Source organism: Phyllostomus discolor, chromosome 4 (genome assembly GCF_004126475.2).
Source record: "Phyllostomus discolor isolate MPI-MPIP mPhyDis1 chromosome 4, mPhyDis1.pri.v3, whole genome shotgun sequence".
Lineage (NCBI taxonomy): Eukaryota > Metazoa > Chordata > Mammalia > Chiroptera > Phyllostomidae > Phyllostomus > Phyllostomus discolor.
This window is the reverse complement of record NC_040906.2, coordinates 17,848,087-17,862,569: the sequence shown is the minus strand read 5'-3', so window position 1 is coordinate 17,862,569 and position 14,483 is coordinate 17,848,087. Positions and strand designations below refer to the sequence as shown.

Sequence of the window (14,483 nt, the reverse complement as noted above, 5' to 3'; positions counted from 1 at the left end):
TATTATACAGGGAAGTCATAGAAAGCAGTAGCTTTATTCAACCATCTCAAACTTCTTACAATAGGCAAAACCAACCACAGGCTGCTTCTTACTAGGATACATCTCCACCTAATGATTCAAAATGTGAATCCTACATCTCCAAACGAGACCCACAGCTGAATGAGACCATATAGTGTATCTTTGAGACCATATAATGTATCTTCCAAGTGACAGCATTTCTGAGAGTGAAGAGGAGTGACAACTGGACAGGAAGCTGGAGCAGGTCTAATCAGGCCTGTCCCAGGAAAATCAGGACATCTGATCACCTTGTAAGAATTCAATGTTCCCACAACAAAACATTGGTTCTGGCTATTGTTAAGTAGCCCCTACTTTTATAGGCACCTTGTCAAAAATACTGCCATTCTTTCAGTTCACAGGAAGTCAACTGTTTTGTTTTTAAGCAAGAGCAAACAGGAATCATCAGTCTGACAATCACTCTGCAGACTGAATGAGACCCGTAGCGTTGTTGGGAAGTGAGACAGAAACACAATTATTCCCAACGCTGTCCACTGAAAGGCCTGGATATAATTGATAATCCTAAGAAGGTAATGGTACTTACTAATGAACACACACCAAGTCATTATATTCAGAGGGCATAATGCAGCAAGAGCAAACAGAAGATTTTAAAGGCTGAACAGGTTTTTTTGTACTTGGTTTATTACACTAATCCTAGGATCTTTAGGTATTTACATCATTATTATTCACTTACTTCTTTGTACATACCACATTGGTACAGACACCAGCCCACAGTGTCTGCGTCATTACGGATGAAATGAGACATTCACACAGAAAAGGGACAGTATGGCTTTTCTCTCAAGGGGAGCAAGCCAAGACAGGCCTTTATTTCTCTTCTCTGCACATGACTTGATGGTTCTCATTTACTGTGCACAGGTTGCTTTAGGTGGTTACCTTTTACGGAAAGCAAAGGAGCTAATGCTGCTAATCACATCACATAAGAGGGGTATTTGGAAATGAAAAGGCTAAAGTGGTTGAACTAGTTATACTCATCTTTGGAAGGTTTAGCACAGACTTTAAGAAACTTTGCAGTAAATGTCCTCAATTCAGGGTGAGGGAGTTTTTTAGTACGAGCAAGACCCAAAGTGGCCTAGGCACATTGCAGGCCTGATTACCCACGGGAGAACCTATTCATGGGTGTGGGTCCTGCGCATCTCCAAGTGGGAGCTGGGCCCACACCACCTAGAACGGTCTCCTACACCACATATCAATAAATACAATTGTAACATTTCTTATGAGATCAAATGTATCACACTGCTCATTTTAACAGACTGAAACTTGAAAGTGAAATTTGGCTTTCAGAAAGAGTGCTAAAAACAGAGTATGCAGCCCTGGACGGCGTGGCTCAGTCAGTTGGAGTGTTGTACCATAAACAAAAAGGTTGTAGGTTCGATTCCCAGTCAGGGCACATACAGAGGTTGCAGGTTCGGTCCCTGGTCAGGGCATGTAAAAGAAAGCAACCAATAGATGTTTCTCTCTCACACTGATGTTTCTTTCTCTTTCAAAAAAAAAAAAAAACAAAAAACAACAATGAAAAAATGTTATGGGGTAAGAATAAAAAAATTTAAAAAACAAAACAACAGAGTTTGTACCTACAATGTTACTCTCAAGCTACCAAATATGGTACTTACTGACATTATAAAACCCGTTACTTTTTAATAACTCACAATATTTGATTTTTCTATCATGCTACATGGAATATAGTGGTAATGACTTGTGAGGTGCCAGCCAATTTTGTAATTCTGGCAATTAAGATGATTTCTGGTACGATTGTTAGCATAGGTAATTAGATAATTATTAATAAGGGAGAGAGCAAAGGGAATCAGATATTAAACTTAATAAACTGGGAAGCTGAATCAGATATTAAGACAGCATTCCATTAAGCTTACTTGGATGCTATTGCATTTAGAAACTCGTTCACACACTCCAGGGGACTGCTAGGACAAGGGGATTTAATCAAGAAGGGAATTTAAGCCACAGAGCAGTCAGGAAATCTCCCCAAGGGCGTTGGGGCCTGGCAAGCTGCTACTGTAGGGAGAAGGAGGGGAAAGTCCTCCGCTGGCTGGCACATGCGCAGTAGAAACTAGATGACGTAACAGAAAGTGACAGGTGTGACAGCAGTCAAGATGGCGCGTGGGGAGGTGTTTTTACTTTTGGACCTGGCAGTAAAAATCAAAATGGCAACACAAAGGGGCGGGGCCTAGCCTGGGCAGAAGTAGAAAAGTAACCAGATTGGACAGAGGGCGCGGGACCCAGGAATAATCCGGAAGTTGGGTTGAATAGTCTGAATGGCACCGTAATCACTACCGAGACCAAGAAAAGACAAGGATTAAAGAAAGCTTCGGGGCAGTTGCTGCTAGAGCCTGCCCGACCTCTGCGTCCCCAAGAGCGTCTTACTTCCCTCAACCCCAATAAAATCGTGCCACCACCTTTACATTTTTCCATGCCTGTGTCGTTTGAAATTCCTTTCTCTTGGGGCAAAAAAGAACTCATTTTCACCGGTAACACAATGTGCATGCTGCTTCTGTAATTTTTGTTCACTTTGACCTAAAAAACCTAATCCATCTCCCAATCACGTGTGTTGAACTCTACTTCATTACAAGCTCTGCCTCTGCGACCTCACATCCCCCCAAGAGAGTATCCTCTAGCTCTTTGATTCCATCACCCTGAACGAACCCCCACCTTCAGGTTGCCCATTCAGTTCTTTAGCCTCTTGAAGTCAACAGCCAGCCTAGACCACAGAGTAAACTACAGGATCGGCCAAATGGTCTGTATGTTTTTTCCATAAAATAAAAGACACATTTTTCATTTTCACCAATAACTATTGATTTGGGTATTTTGAGTATGTTGGCTATCTCCCACGTGGTATAACACTGACTGTTCTCAACTAATGTATCAAGCTGATCACCCTCCAGTTCAGCTGGTCTACCCCTCTGTGAAGCATCATGCAGAGAGACTGTCCAGCAAGAAATCTCCAGCAGGAAACATCTCAAACCACTTTTGACTGGTTCAATCACAGCACCCTCTCCATACACTGCACATACCTTTTCTTACATTTCAGTTGCATTTTTACCTTTCTTGAAATACTAAAGCACAGAATGCTCAAAATGTTGCATATTTTCTTCCATCTTCAATGTTTTTAAAATGGCTACACAAAAATTCACCAAATTCTTTTTTAAAATGCACACTGATATGACAGCTGTCACAAAACACTCTAACAAAGTCATTTCAAATGAAGTTAAAGACAACTAAGTGCTACTAGAGCCATCTTACCAAAAACACTAAATGAACTTTTTGGCCAACCCAATACTCCAGGGGCATCTTTACCACTACCCCACTTCCTTGAACACTCGGATATGCAAATCTGTGATGCTACACAGGCCACACAGGCCCCACAGTCCACTCCCTCCTCACGGACTCTCGGGCTATGTATGACTAATAATCAGAAACAGACAGAATGAAGCAAACATATCTCCATAAATTTATGTGGTAGCTTCTTTACCTTTGTACCTCTATCAAAGTGATGTATTAGATCTTCTGTGAGTAAACAAACAAATGGATAGCTATTCAAAAAAAATCGCCATGCTCCTAAATCTGTTAACCTAACTGGTGCCAAATGGTATGAGCTTTTCACCACCTAGACTCATTTCTACCTCTTCACCCATAATTTCACCCCTTCTTCCAGGTATAGATGAAAAAGATCTCCTTTAGTCATTTTCCTTCTTAAAATGAGCTGTTCTATTTGTCCCTAGAGCCCATAATTTCTCTGGCTCCTCAAGTATTCTATTCCCATTATAGTCACTTTTCCCATCTGCACCTAAACATGCACAGATAATCTCTCCATCAACCTAAAAAAAAACTTTTTTTGATCATGCTTCCCACTCTACCTTCTGCCCCAGCTCTCTGCTTCCTTGAACAGATAATTCTTTAAAAGGGGCCCTTACGGGCTAAGTTCCTCTCCTTACCTTGCTAGCCCTAACTGCCCACTGCTGAAACCACTCTCCAAAGCATTTCTGATCCTCATTCTCCTTCATCTCTGTGAAAAAACATTTACATCCCATTCTTTCCTGAAACCTTTCCTTCCACTGAGTTTTAATTTTCTTATTTATCTGCCTATTTTAGCACTTCTCAAACTACTTCTTTTCCTATCTGTCAATGTCAGCCTACCCCCAGGATGCAGTCCACAGCATTTTGGCTTTCTCTGACATTTGACTCAGCACATTAATTCTTCTGTTTCTAAACTTAAATTTCCTTCCTACGATGACTGTGGACCACTAATCTATATAGCTTATACCCTCCACCCTAACAATAAAATGCTACAGTGTAATTAGCAATAAATCTGAATGTCTGAAAAACTGATCAGTTGCACCTATTATTCTAGAGTACAATGAACCTCAACATATTTTTTTGTTGCTGTTAAAAGGTGGGAAAAGACATTGGGAGAATGACTGAAAAGTACTTGCCTGTGTATTGGGGGAAGGAGCAGGGAGAAGTGTTATAGCCAACGCTGGAGAGGATAGAGCCATCTTCAAAGGAATGTTGATGAAAGAGCTTGAGGGGAACCAGTTTTGCCACCCTGAAATATGCCTCTTGGGATATTGATTTTAAGCTGGTTATTAAGAAACAAAAGACTCAGTACCTCTGACCCTCCTCCTCACCTGCCTAAAGGAATTCAGATAGAAAAACCTGCTTCAAGAAAGGAAGCATCACCTTAGCATCATAATATAAATTAAATGTGGCAGACAGAGTGAACTCTAGCAGAGCCTCTTTTATTTAACTTCCTCCTGTTTCCCATTTTTTTCTGGGTGGCCGGGAAGAATTTGTTTACATGTTTGCTCTTTCTCATTTGCCTGTGAATTGCCTACTTCCCCTTGGAAGTCCCAGGATAGTCTGTATTTAATCTGCCTGATCCCCATTTTTTTTTTTCAGTCTCAAAGCAGACTGCAGTCCTCCATACAAGATTATCTTGACTTTCGTTTTTTCTGAGCTTCCTCAACACACTGTTACCTACCTAGCATGGTGTGCTACGTGAACAGCAGGATTTCAATAAAGTGGAAGAACCAAATGGAAGACTATACACAAAAATGCATATATGGGGTGGGCAAAAGTAGGTTGACAGTTGTTCATAAGGAAAAGGACATGCAAGTTATCCTTACAACAGCTTTATTGACTCAAAAGAATTTCACTCGCGACTGTAAACCTACTTTTGCCCATCCTTGTATATTAACAATTCTATTTGATCCTTCACCTGTTTTTTGCTTGATATACATATATATTAGAAAGAAAGAAATCCAGAAAAATAAGAAAAGGCATTTGCATGGTAACAGGATTTCTGGGCCTTGAAAATTCCCATCTGCGGTCATACCTCTGTTACTTTACATGTAGTTGGTTTGGAAAGATAGTGAAGTGAGAGGATTACAACTTAGGGATGAACTAATAGTCAAAATAAACAATTTTTTTTCAAAGGTCCTATTAGATATAAAATTTTCTTTGCAAAGAAAAACAGGAAAGTCAATTCAGTTGCAATTACAAGGCAGACTCATTTCTTAACTGAATGGTTCCCCAAGCTTCCATAAAACATCAACTGCTATTTAATACTGGGCCAGATAGCTACCACAGTGCTCTTATATTTTAGAAAATCTCCAAGGTATTTTTAATGTGGAACAACATATTTAACACCAAAATGAACAGGTTCTCCAAGCCACTTAAACAATTTTCTGTTTATGTTTACAAGAATAAACACCATTATTAACAGGAAAGGTGCACTGATAATGACATGGAAGCATCCTATTCTGTACAGTTACAATATGCCACATTCAAGCAAATCACATGGAGAAAATAAGGAAACACGCCTAATTGTTCAACGTCAATAACTACTAAATAAATCAATGTGTTGAATATCCCAAAAGTCAAAGAGACAATAGAATTCTCTCTGTTAATGACTAATTGTAACAGGATCTACCACATGAGACAGATACATAAGTTAGAGAATATTATGTATACCCAAGCTCAAATAGTTTTGGTTACTCTGTTTTCTATTCCCTTTTCTTCCAAGCAAAACAGTACATTAAGTAACTGTTGGACTTCACCCACAGCACCTAATGTCCAAATGTCGAGCTTCAAAGCTCAGACCTAGGTGTCTGTCTTTACACTCTCTTCCCTGCCCACTTCCAAAAGAATGCCTTCAATTACCATCTATATGCAGATAGGGCATCAATCAAAGAATCCAAAGATAAAGTAAATAAATCCCACAATTTGAAGGGCTATGTGATACTGAACACCAATGATGTGTGCCCTTTATGTATGTTAAACGTCAATAAAAAATTTTAAACAGCATTCAGTGGACCTAATAATTCTGGAATCTGTGAACTGGAGGGAGCCTCAAAAATCAATTCACCCACTCTCCTCATTTCATAGATAAGGACACTAAGTCTCAGGAAGGCTACACGAAATGCTCTCCTTGGAAGAAGCAACAGGCATACCTCCGAGATGCTGCAGGTTAGGCTCCAGACCACCTCAATAAACAGTATCACAACAAAGCGAGTCATGATCTTTCGCTGATGTTGTGGGGATGGGGGGGGGGGGGGGTCTTGTCTTGCCTTCAGTTTGTAAAATAAATGCAACATCTGTGAAGTGAAGTTGTGCCTGCATCTGACCCAACTGAATAGTCCGTTAGGCTACTAATCACTCTGTGATTTGACCCTGCCTTAATTCTCTTCCCATATGACTCACTTCACTTTTATTCTACAATACTTTTTAGCATATTATTTGCTAATAATCCCCCACTCGACTCCGTTTATAAAAATCTACCCAAGAACCAATTCAAAAGCCCAGGAAGCTTTCCTCCACTGTCTCTATCCAAGTACTCTTCTCGGCATCCCCTTGGCCTCCATCCCAACTTACCCTAAACTGTGTGAACATCTTGCCCCTTGGTATTATTAAGCATATGCTCCTGAAGAGTAGAAAATGTCTCACCTCATTAATACTGTGCTTCAGTGATTGCTTCTTGCCCTAATAAATAACCAGTGCCAGAGCAAACCCAAAGGAGTAATCACCTCATTTAAGGATGAGGAGCCTACAGAAATGCCTCCCGACAATGGGAACTCCTGAAAAGGCAGAAGCTGACCGCTGGAGGCAGGAAATCTATCCCTTATTTTACACATTCCTAGAGCACTTAGAACCTACTAGGCATTATTCTAAGTCCCTCATAGATATTGAGGCATTTAATTCCCACAACCACCTTATGCAGTACCAACTACTAATTCATTTTAGAGATGATGAAAAAGAAGCAAAGAACTAATTTGACATCACTAAGGATTTGAAGCCAAGGTCCAAAACCCATGCTCTTAACAACTAAGCTGTGCTGCCTCAAAACCTGATTGCCTAGTAAATGACAAGAGATAATTCAGAAAAATAAAATCATGTATCCTGAAAATTGTAAGATTACTTTTTGACTTTTTACTAAAAGTTGATTTAAAAGGTGCTGGAACTCCAAGTTAAAATTATCGTAAGTGCCAACCCATCCCACCTATAAATGTCAAGGCACCTATTTTAATTCATAAAACAGTATCATATGACACCTGAGCTTTTGCACCGCAGCTCCTATCATCATCTCCTGCTTCCTTTAAGAACATATTACTCCGCTTTCTGCCGGCCTCTCAAATGATACAGACTTCCTGTCTCATTTTTCCAAATCTCTAGCTTCTTCTGTCTGGTTGTGAGGCTTGGACTTAACACAAATGTCATATCTGAACAATTTAATCAGCTTCACCTTGGAATCATACTTATACTAAAGGTCAAGAAAGAAAGCCCTGTAATGTAGCCAATCTACCCTCACCAGCGAATGATACTTGCTGCAAGCTGAATGTGAGGGTAATGGAGTAATCACTAGCCCACAGGCAGAGCTTTGAAACTCTGTAAAAGGACACACTGACATGCAATTTTTAATGATTGCTGGGTAGCAAAAGCAAAATGCAGACCATCTTGAGTTGCTCCTTTTGAGTAAGTGATGTCATGCAGCTACTAGGCAAAGGCATAGGTGAAAAGAATGTGTTTTCCCCTACGGGTAAGAAGCAACCCTGATCAGGCTTTATTCCCTAGAGGCAGTGCCAAGCATGCAGAGATACCAAGGGAGGAACACAAAATCATTTCTTAATATCAAACCCCAAAACTATTTTTAAACTTATCTGTTAAAACAGAGTTTGACAAAATATTGCTTAAGTGACAAATCAAGCCAGTATGCTGTTTTCATACAGCCCTTGAGCTAAAAATGTTTTATGTTTTTTATGTTCTTTAGAGTTGTAAAAAACAAAAGAATGAGAGACTGTTGCCAGCAAAACCTAACATATCTACTATATGACCCTTTACAGAAAAAGTTTGAAGAGCCCCATGTTAAAATATGCATTCAAAGAAACTGTTGAGATTTAGTCAATCCATCAGTGGTTCACATACTAACTTTTTTTTTTTTTTAAATCACTGGAGTTCAGCATCATTCTCCAATCAAGGGATGAGTTGTACTGAAAGTCCAGACCGAGCTACTGATGTCTACTTTCAGTCCTGTGGTTCTTATTGTCTACTCACTCCTGTTGAAAACTGGAAAAATATTTGGTAGGGGATAAAAAGTGAAACTGGCTTTATTAGATTTCAGGACAACCTATAGATTATTCATATAAATCATCTCTCTCGTTCCCCCAAACCAGTCGGCAAGCAGACTATGCTTTAAGACACCTATTACTTATCACTTATTCTCTGACCACCACCGCACTTAACACTTTACATGTGTAATTTCATTTAGGTGCTTCCCTCTCATAGAACTGTACCTTAATAAAGGTTGGGGTTATTTTCCCACTTTGTTCACTAATGAATACCAAATGCCTGGAACATGCCTGGCCCTTTGTAGGTGCTCAGTAACTTTTTAAAAACTTATTATTAATGAGCTCTACCATCACTCAGATGGGAAACTGAGGCACAGAGAGGCTGAATGACTCGGGCCTTTCAACAGTGTCAAAACTGGAACTTGAAAGCAGGCAGCCTGACTGTACAGTCCAAGTGAAGCACCATGCCACTGCCCTAGTGCCATTTCTGTCCATACAGAAATGTCCCGTCTGAATGTCCAGCTTCTCTTAAACCGACGATTCAGGTATGACTAAAATTGCTCCTTTTAGAGCAACCAGCAGAGGCCAGCTCTGAACTTCTTATTCTCAGATGGATAACCCCTGTGCGGGGGGAAACCACATACAACTCAGAAGGTCTGCATACCCTCACTGCAGCAGAAGTGCCACTTTTTCAAGGAGTGCAACCATGTCATGCTTGTCACAGGTCTTAAAGTTTTTGTAAAACAAAATATAAGTGCAAAACTCAGTGACAATTAAGTGCATTTCATGTTTAAACAAAAAGCTGCTATGTTATTTATATTTTATGTACAACTAAGTTCTGCAAGTTGGAAGTCAGAGGCAAAAAATAATAATAATAAAATCTGAAAAGGAAATATGGTCAGGACAGCTACAAAGACAGAAAACCTGCCACAGCGACACTGATGCCGAAAATCTGGGCTGTGCACACAGCAGGTGCTCAATAAATGCTTTTGGAAGAAATGAAAAGTGAAACAAGCCCTTCTTGGGTTTTATAAGCCTTCCTGGCTCTTACACCAGGAAGACCTACTGGGAAAGGAGAAACAAGGAGTATCAGTCATGAAAATGATGTCTTCAGATGGAATGAAAACCTTGGACTAAGAGGACTCACATGGTGTAACAGCATGAAGGAAAATAAAAAGCACAAAAGGATAGTAAGTAGCATCTCTAAGAGCTGGAACCCCAAGCCAGTCTTTTGACCAAGTCAAGGAAATTTGAAATTGAATGAGAAATAAAATGTCAGTATTCGCCACAGGGCCATCTTCAACCTACCTTCAGCAAGAGTCCCCAAAACTCCCTCCCTCCCTGCCTGCCCACCCCCCAGAAAAGCTGCTATGGAGAAAATGTCAAAGAGGCCAGCTCTGCAAAGAGTGACAGCAGCTTCAAACTTAGCGCCAGATTCTGGAATTAGCTTGTCAGGAAGATCCTGCCAAAAGTGACGCCTTAGCCCCACCCTATCCCCACCCTAGCCCCACAGATTCAAACTCTGGAGGCGGGGCCTGGGAATAGCATTTCTAACTACAGCTTCAGGCTACTCTTTAGCCCGCTCAAGTTCGACAACTACCTTCTTTGTTGGGTTTGTTGTCAAAAAGAAAATAAATAAAAAAGGCCAGAAGGCCACCCAGAAATACGAACGGGAGCCAGGGAGTGTAACTCACACCAGAAGCCTAGGCAGATACTAACTCCGCTCCTCTGCCCGGGGACGCGAACGGAAGTAGAAAACCGGGGGTTTGGAAAGATTCACCCGCCCCCCCCAACACTGGGGAGCCCCCAGCCCCGCCGTCGCCCTCGCGGCAGCCCCTCGAGGACCCGTCCTTACCAACGCGAGCAGCGCAGCAGCTTCTCCAGCCGGTCGAGCGCCGCGCGGCTGTGGGCCCAGTCCCCGCCAGCCGCCGGCTCCATGGTGGGCGCGGGGTGAGGCTGGTTCCCGGAGCGGACCCTCAGTTGCCGGTTCTCCGGCATCGCCCTGCCTTCGCAGGAAAACCTCCTCGGACAGTGGGAAGCAGAGCGGACCGGGACAACGACCGAGACGCCACTGGCCTGTGACCCCGACCCCTGACACCAGCGATTCCCGCGTCCGAACCCGCAGGACGCCGGGGGCGGGGCGCGCGGTGTGGGCGGGGCAGGGGCAGGAAACCCGCCAAATTCTCGGCGCGCGGGGCCGGAGGGGCGGGGCCGCGGCTGCAAATCCCAAGGTTCGGTGGGCGGGGCCTCTGGGACCGGAAAGGGGGCGGGCTCAGGAGACACCCTCGTTCTCCGGGAGGGATAAAGGCAAAAATATGTAAATGAATGAAACTGAGAAAATGAAAAAGCCGTTGCTTTCCTGCGTTCCTGGAACAGTGTTGGCACCCTCACTTGAACTTCACCGGTGAAAAATTACAAACTGAGAAACGTTTAGCTGAACATTACCTATCAGGAATGCTGTTTCAACTACTTGTTGAGCTTAGCAAAGTTTTGCTCGTAACGCTGAAAGTGCCACTCTCTTTACTCCTAAGAAAGTAACCTTCTTCTCCACCTTCCCCCAGCTTTTTGTCTGTTAGAGAATGCGTCGAGGATCTTTCTCTGATAGCCATAATTTACAGATAACATCTAATGAGCTCCCCCTCACCTTTCACATCCAATTCATTGCCAAAGTCATTGCAATTCCACCCCTGCTCTTAACTTACTGTCAAATCTACCACTTCTCTCATTCTTCACTCTACAGCAGGCCCAACTGTATCATCCTCACCTGGCCTGTTCCCATAGCCTATCTGTCCACACGAGTCCCCTTCAAGCTTCAGGCTACATTGTAACCATCTAAAACATTTGCAAATAAATACTTGGTTCATAGAAGCAGAATAAGTCAAAGTAAATAAAATCTTACAGGGTATTTTGACTGACCTATGATAACACCTTAAACTAACCAAAAAAAATTTTTTTAACTCATATGTAGCCAAGAAGTTAATCCTTGATTATGAACCTTGTTAAACCGTTGTCTTGCAGAGCCTCAGTGAAGTCACACTCTAGAAAACGTAAAATGTTAAACTTGGAAAGATGCCATCATGCTTAATGGTGTAAATTGGAGATTTCAAGAGCCAGACAGTCCCACTTCTGATCCCGTAATGATCCACTAGATAATTGTGTGATTTCAAGGTTGATGCTTGGCTTTAATAGAGATGTATATGATTTTTTGAACCAACTCTTCCTCTCAGTCAGGTATCCTGAATTTGTAAAGCTATTTCTTTTTCCCATGAACATACATATGTGTGGGTAAAAGATGGACAAACTATTCAGAATGAAGCACAGCAAGAATGTATAAAATTCTGGCACTCTGGTCCAAGAAAAACGCCCCCCAGGGAAATCCAGTCCAGCTATAGGGTCTTGGTTAAGCCTTGGCTTAGGGCATTAGCGATATCCTCTTTCCACTTTAAAAAGGGTTTAATGATATTTATTTCCCTTTCCTTTCCTTTCCTTGCAAGGACCTTCCATGTACATCAAAGTTTAGCTTTTTTGCTCCATTTCACCCCTCGTATATTCTCTTCTTCCAATTAAGCAGTATTGCTCAATACGTTAGACTCTTTCAAAATTATTCATTCCACCCCAGTGTAAACACTCCAGTCCTCAGGGAATTCTGAAGCAGACAAATTGACTTGCTTTAGCCTGTTTACACATCCTTCTCTCTCCAAGCCCCTCTACCTCATTGCTTTGATTGCAATACTCCAAAGCATCTCTGGCCTGCATCTCTTTCCTGATCTTTGGGCTCAATGCAATGGTTTGTTGAAAACAGTCTAAATGCTAATTTTTTGTTTTCTGTTGTGTTGTACAAAGTAGTAAATCTTCCTCATATTCACTTGGATAAACATGTATAACAAGCAAAATGGAACACACATAATACACAGGCTCTCCTCCCATGGAACACGAAGCTCTGTCACAAATTCAACACGTTCACTAATTCTCCTCTTCTGGCATTTAATTATGATGTAATACAGTGGGATTGGCCACTTTAACTCTTTTAAGTACATTCTCTTTGTCAGATACAAATTTTCTTTGCAAGAACTCTTGTAAGAAACCAAGAGTTCCTCACCACACATCCCCCCCCAAAAAAGTTCAGCTTGAGAATAATTGACAAAGATCAATCAAATGTAAATGATGGAGTGGAACAAACTCCACAGCATCTAGGAATGTGATGTCTGCTCTCCACGTGGGACAGAGCTAGCCATTCTATGTGGAAATGCCGTTAACCAAAGGTACAGTCATAAGTTCTGTGTTGTTTTTTCTGGACTCCAGTGTGGCATAACAAGTAAGTGTGCAGAGCTCTGGAGGCGAGCACAGCTGGGTTCCAAAGTAAGCCTTGCCATTTCCTAGGGTTGTGCCCACAGGCCCATTGTTTAACCAGTCATGGGATCTCGTCCCATCTTTTGTAAATTTAGGATTAATGTATACAACCTCATACTCACAGGGTTGCTGTGAAAGCAACAACAGATTATGAAACTGTTCTAAACCAAATAGCGCAGCACAACCTGTGGAAATCCCTTCACAATGGACTTTACTGAACTCTAATGCATATATTAAAGCTTAACTCACAATAAACATTCAATACATTTTTCCATCTTTAGTATTGGTTTTGGCACAGACTTACAGTAAACCAGCTATATTCGCTTTAAAATGCTTTTGTGAATAAGCACGTACTCTGAGCAAGAAGGACCTCTTGCTCTGTGACTACTGGAGCAGAGATGCTTGCTGTGGCCATGCCTTTGCACGTATGAGGCAATAACTCCAAGGAAGCTTGAATCCTGTTTAATGATCATAATCTGTTTTAGCATCATCTCAAATAAAGTATCCACTGGACTCCTAACACCATCTTTGGCATGATTTTAGGACCTGATAATGAAAGTCTTTATAGTTTTTGTTCAATTAACTTGAAGAGCTTTTATTTACATTTCGTTCCTCCTTTAAGAGACAAAAAAAAAAAACCCCTCAGCAATTAAAAGCAGTGATTTTGTCCTGTCTTTGTCCCATAGAAGCATAGACAGCTTCTATGAAGCAAACAAAATGGTAGAACCAAAACTAATAGAATGCAGCACCCACGGATGCCCTAGTGATTAATGTGAATCCCTCCTTGGTGGTGCCGGTTGTACATGCATGTATTGGCGAAGTTATCAGCTGTGATGGACTGTACTGAAATGTTTTAACAGGCTGCAGTCTCTTTAACTTGCACATAAAGAGATAGTCTCAATGTCATGAAGACCTTGGCATTTACTGAAAAACTACCGAACTTCCAGAAGGAAGCATCTGGATCTTTTGAGAAAGTTTTTGAAAGGATGTTAACTCGATAACTAAGGATGTGGGTACCTGCCAAATTTCTGCCACAGGACCGAAAGTAACCAGTCTAAGGATAATAGTTACATTAATTTGTCCTTGCAGCAGTGGCTTTAAAGGTTTTGGTATCTTCTGTATTTCCTGATCATTCATCACATTCAGTCTGACACAGATATTTCGCTGGCCATTGTTTTTGTTCAATAGACTTCAGAGTTCAGCCCATTCCGGTGCCTTTTATGGCTTGCTATTTTTAAGAAGACACCTCTGTAGAAACCCCCTTTTTCTGTACAGTGTAATTACTGAAGCACATAAAGTGGTTATAGCAGGAATTTATCACTTTCAGGTGGAAATACTCTGAGCCAAATAAAAGATAGAGTAGGAATGCCAGAGGCAATTTATAACAGGCTCACTGACATTTTATGTTGAGAAGTTCTACCACTGAATAAGCATCAAGTCATAAATCTCTGTAAACGTGATTAAAGCAAGTGCGTTATTCTTTGA

The 14,483-nt window shown here is 41.4% G+C and overlaps 1 protein-coding gene across 1 annotated transcript in view; it reads right to left on the bottom strand.

The window, feature by feature from the left end:
- The window catches only part of BARD1 (BRCA1 associated RING domain 1), a 64,784-nt gene extending 54,002 nt beyond the window's left edge, over nt 1-10,782 (bottom strand). The window contains exon 1 of the mRNA XM_028509301.2: nt 10,504-10,782. Within this exon, the coding sequence (XP_028365102.1) occupies nt 10,504-10,646 (143 nt within the window). The 5' untranslated portion in view covers nt 10,647-10,782. The remainder of the gene's footprint in view (nt 1-10,503) is intronic.
- Nucleotides 10,783-14,483: the final 3,701 nt, after the last annotated feature.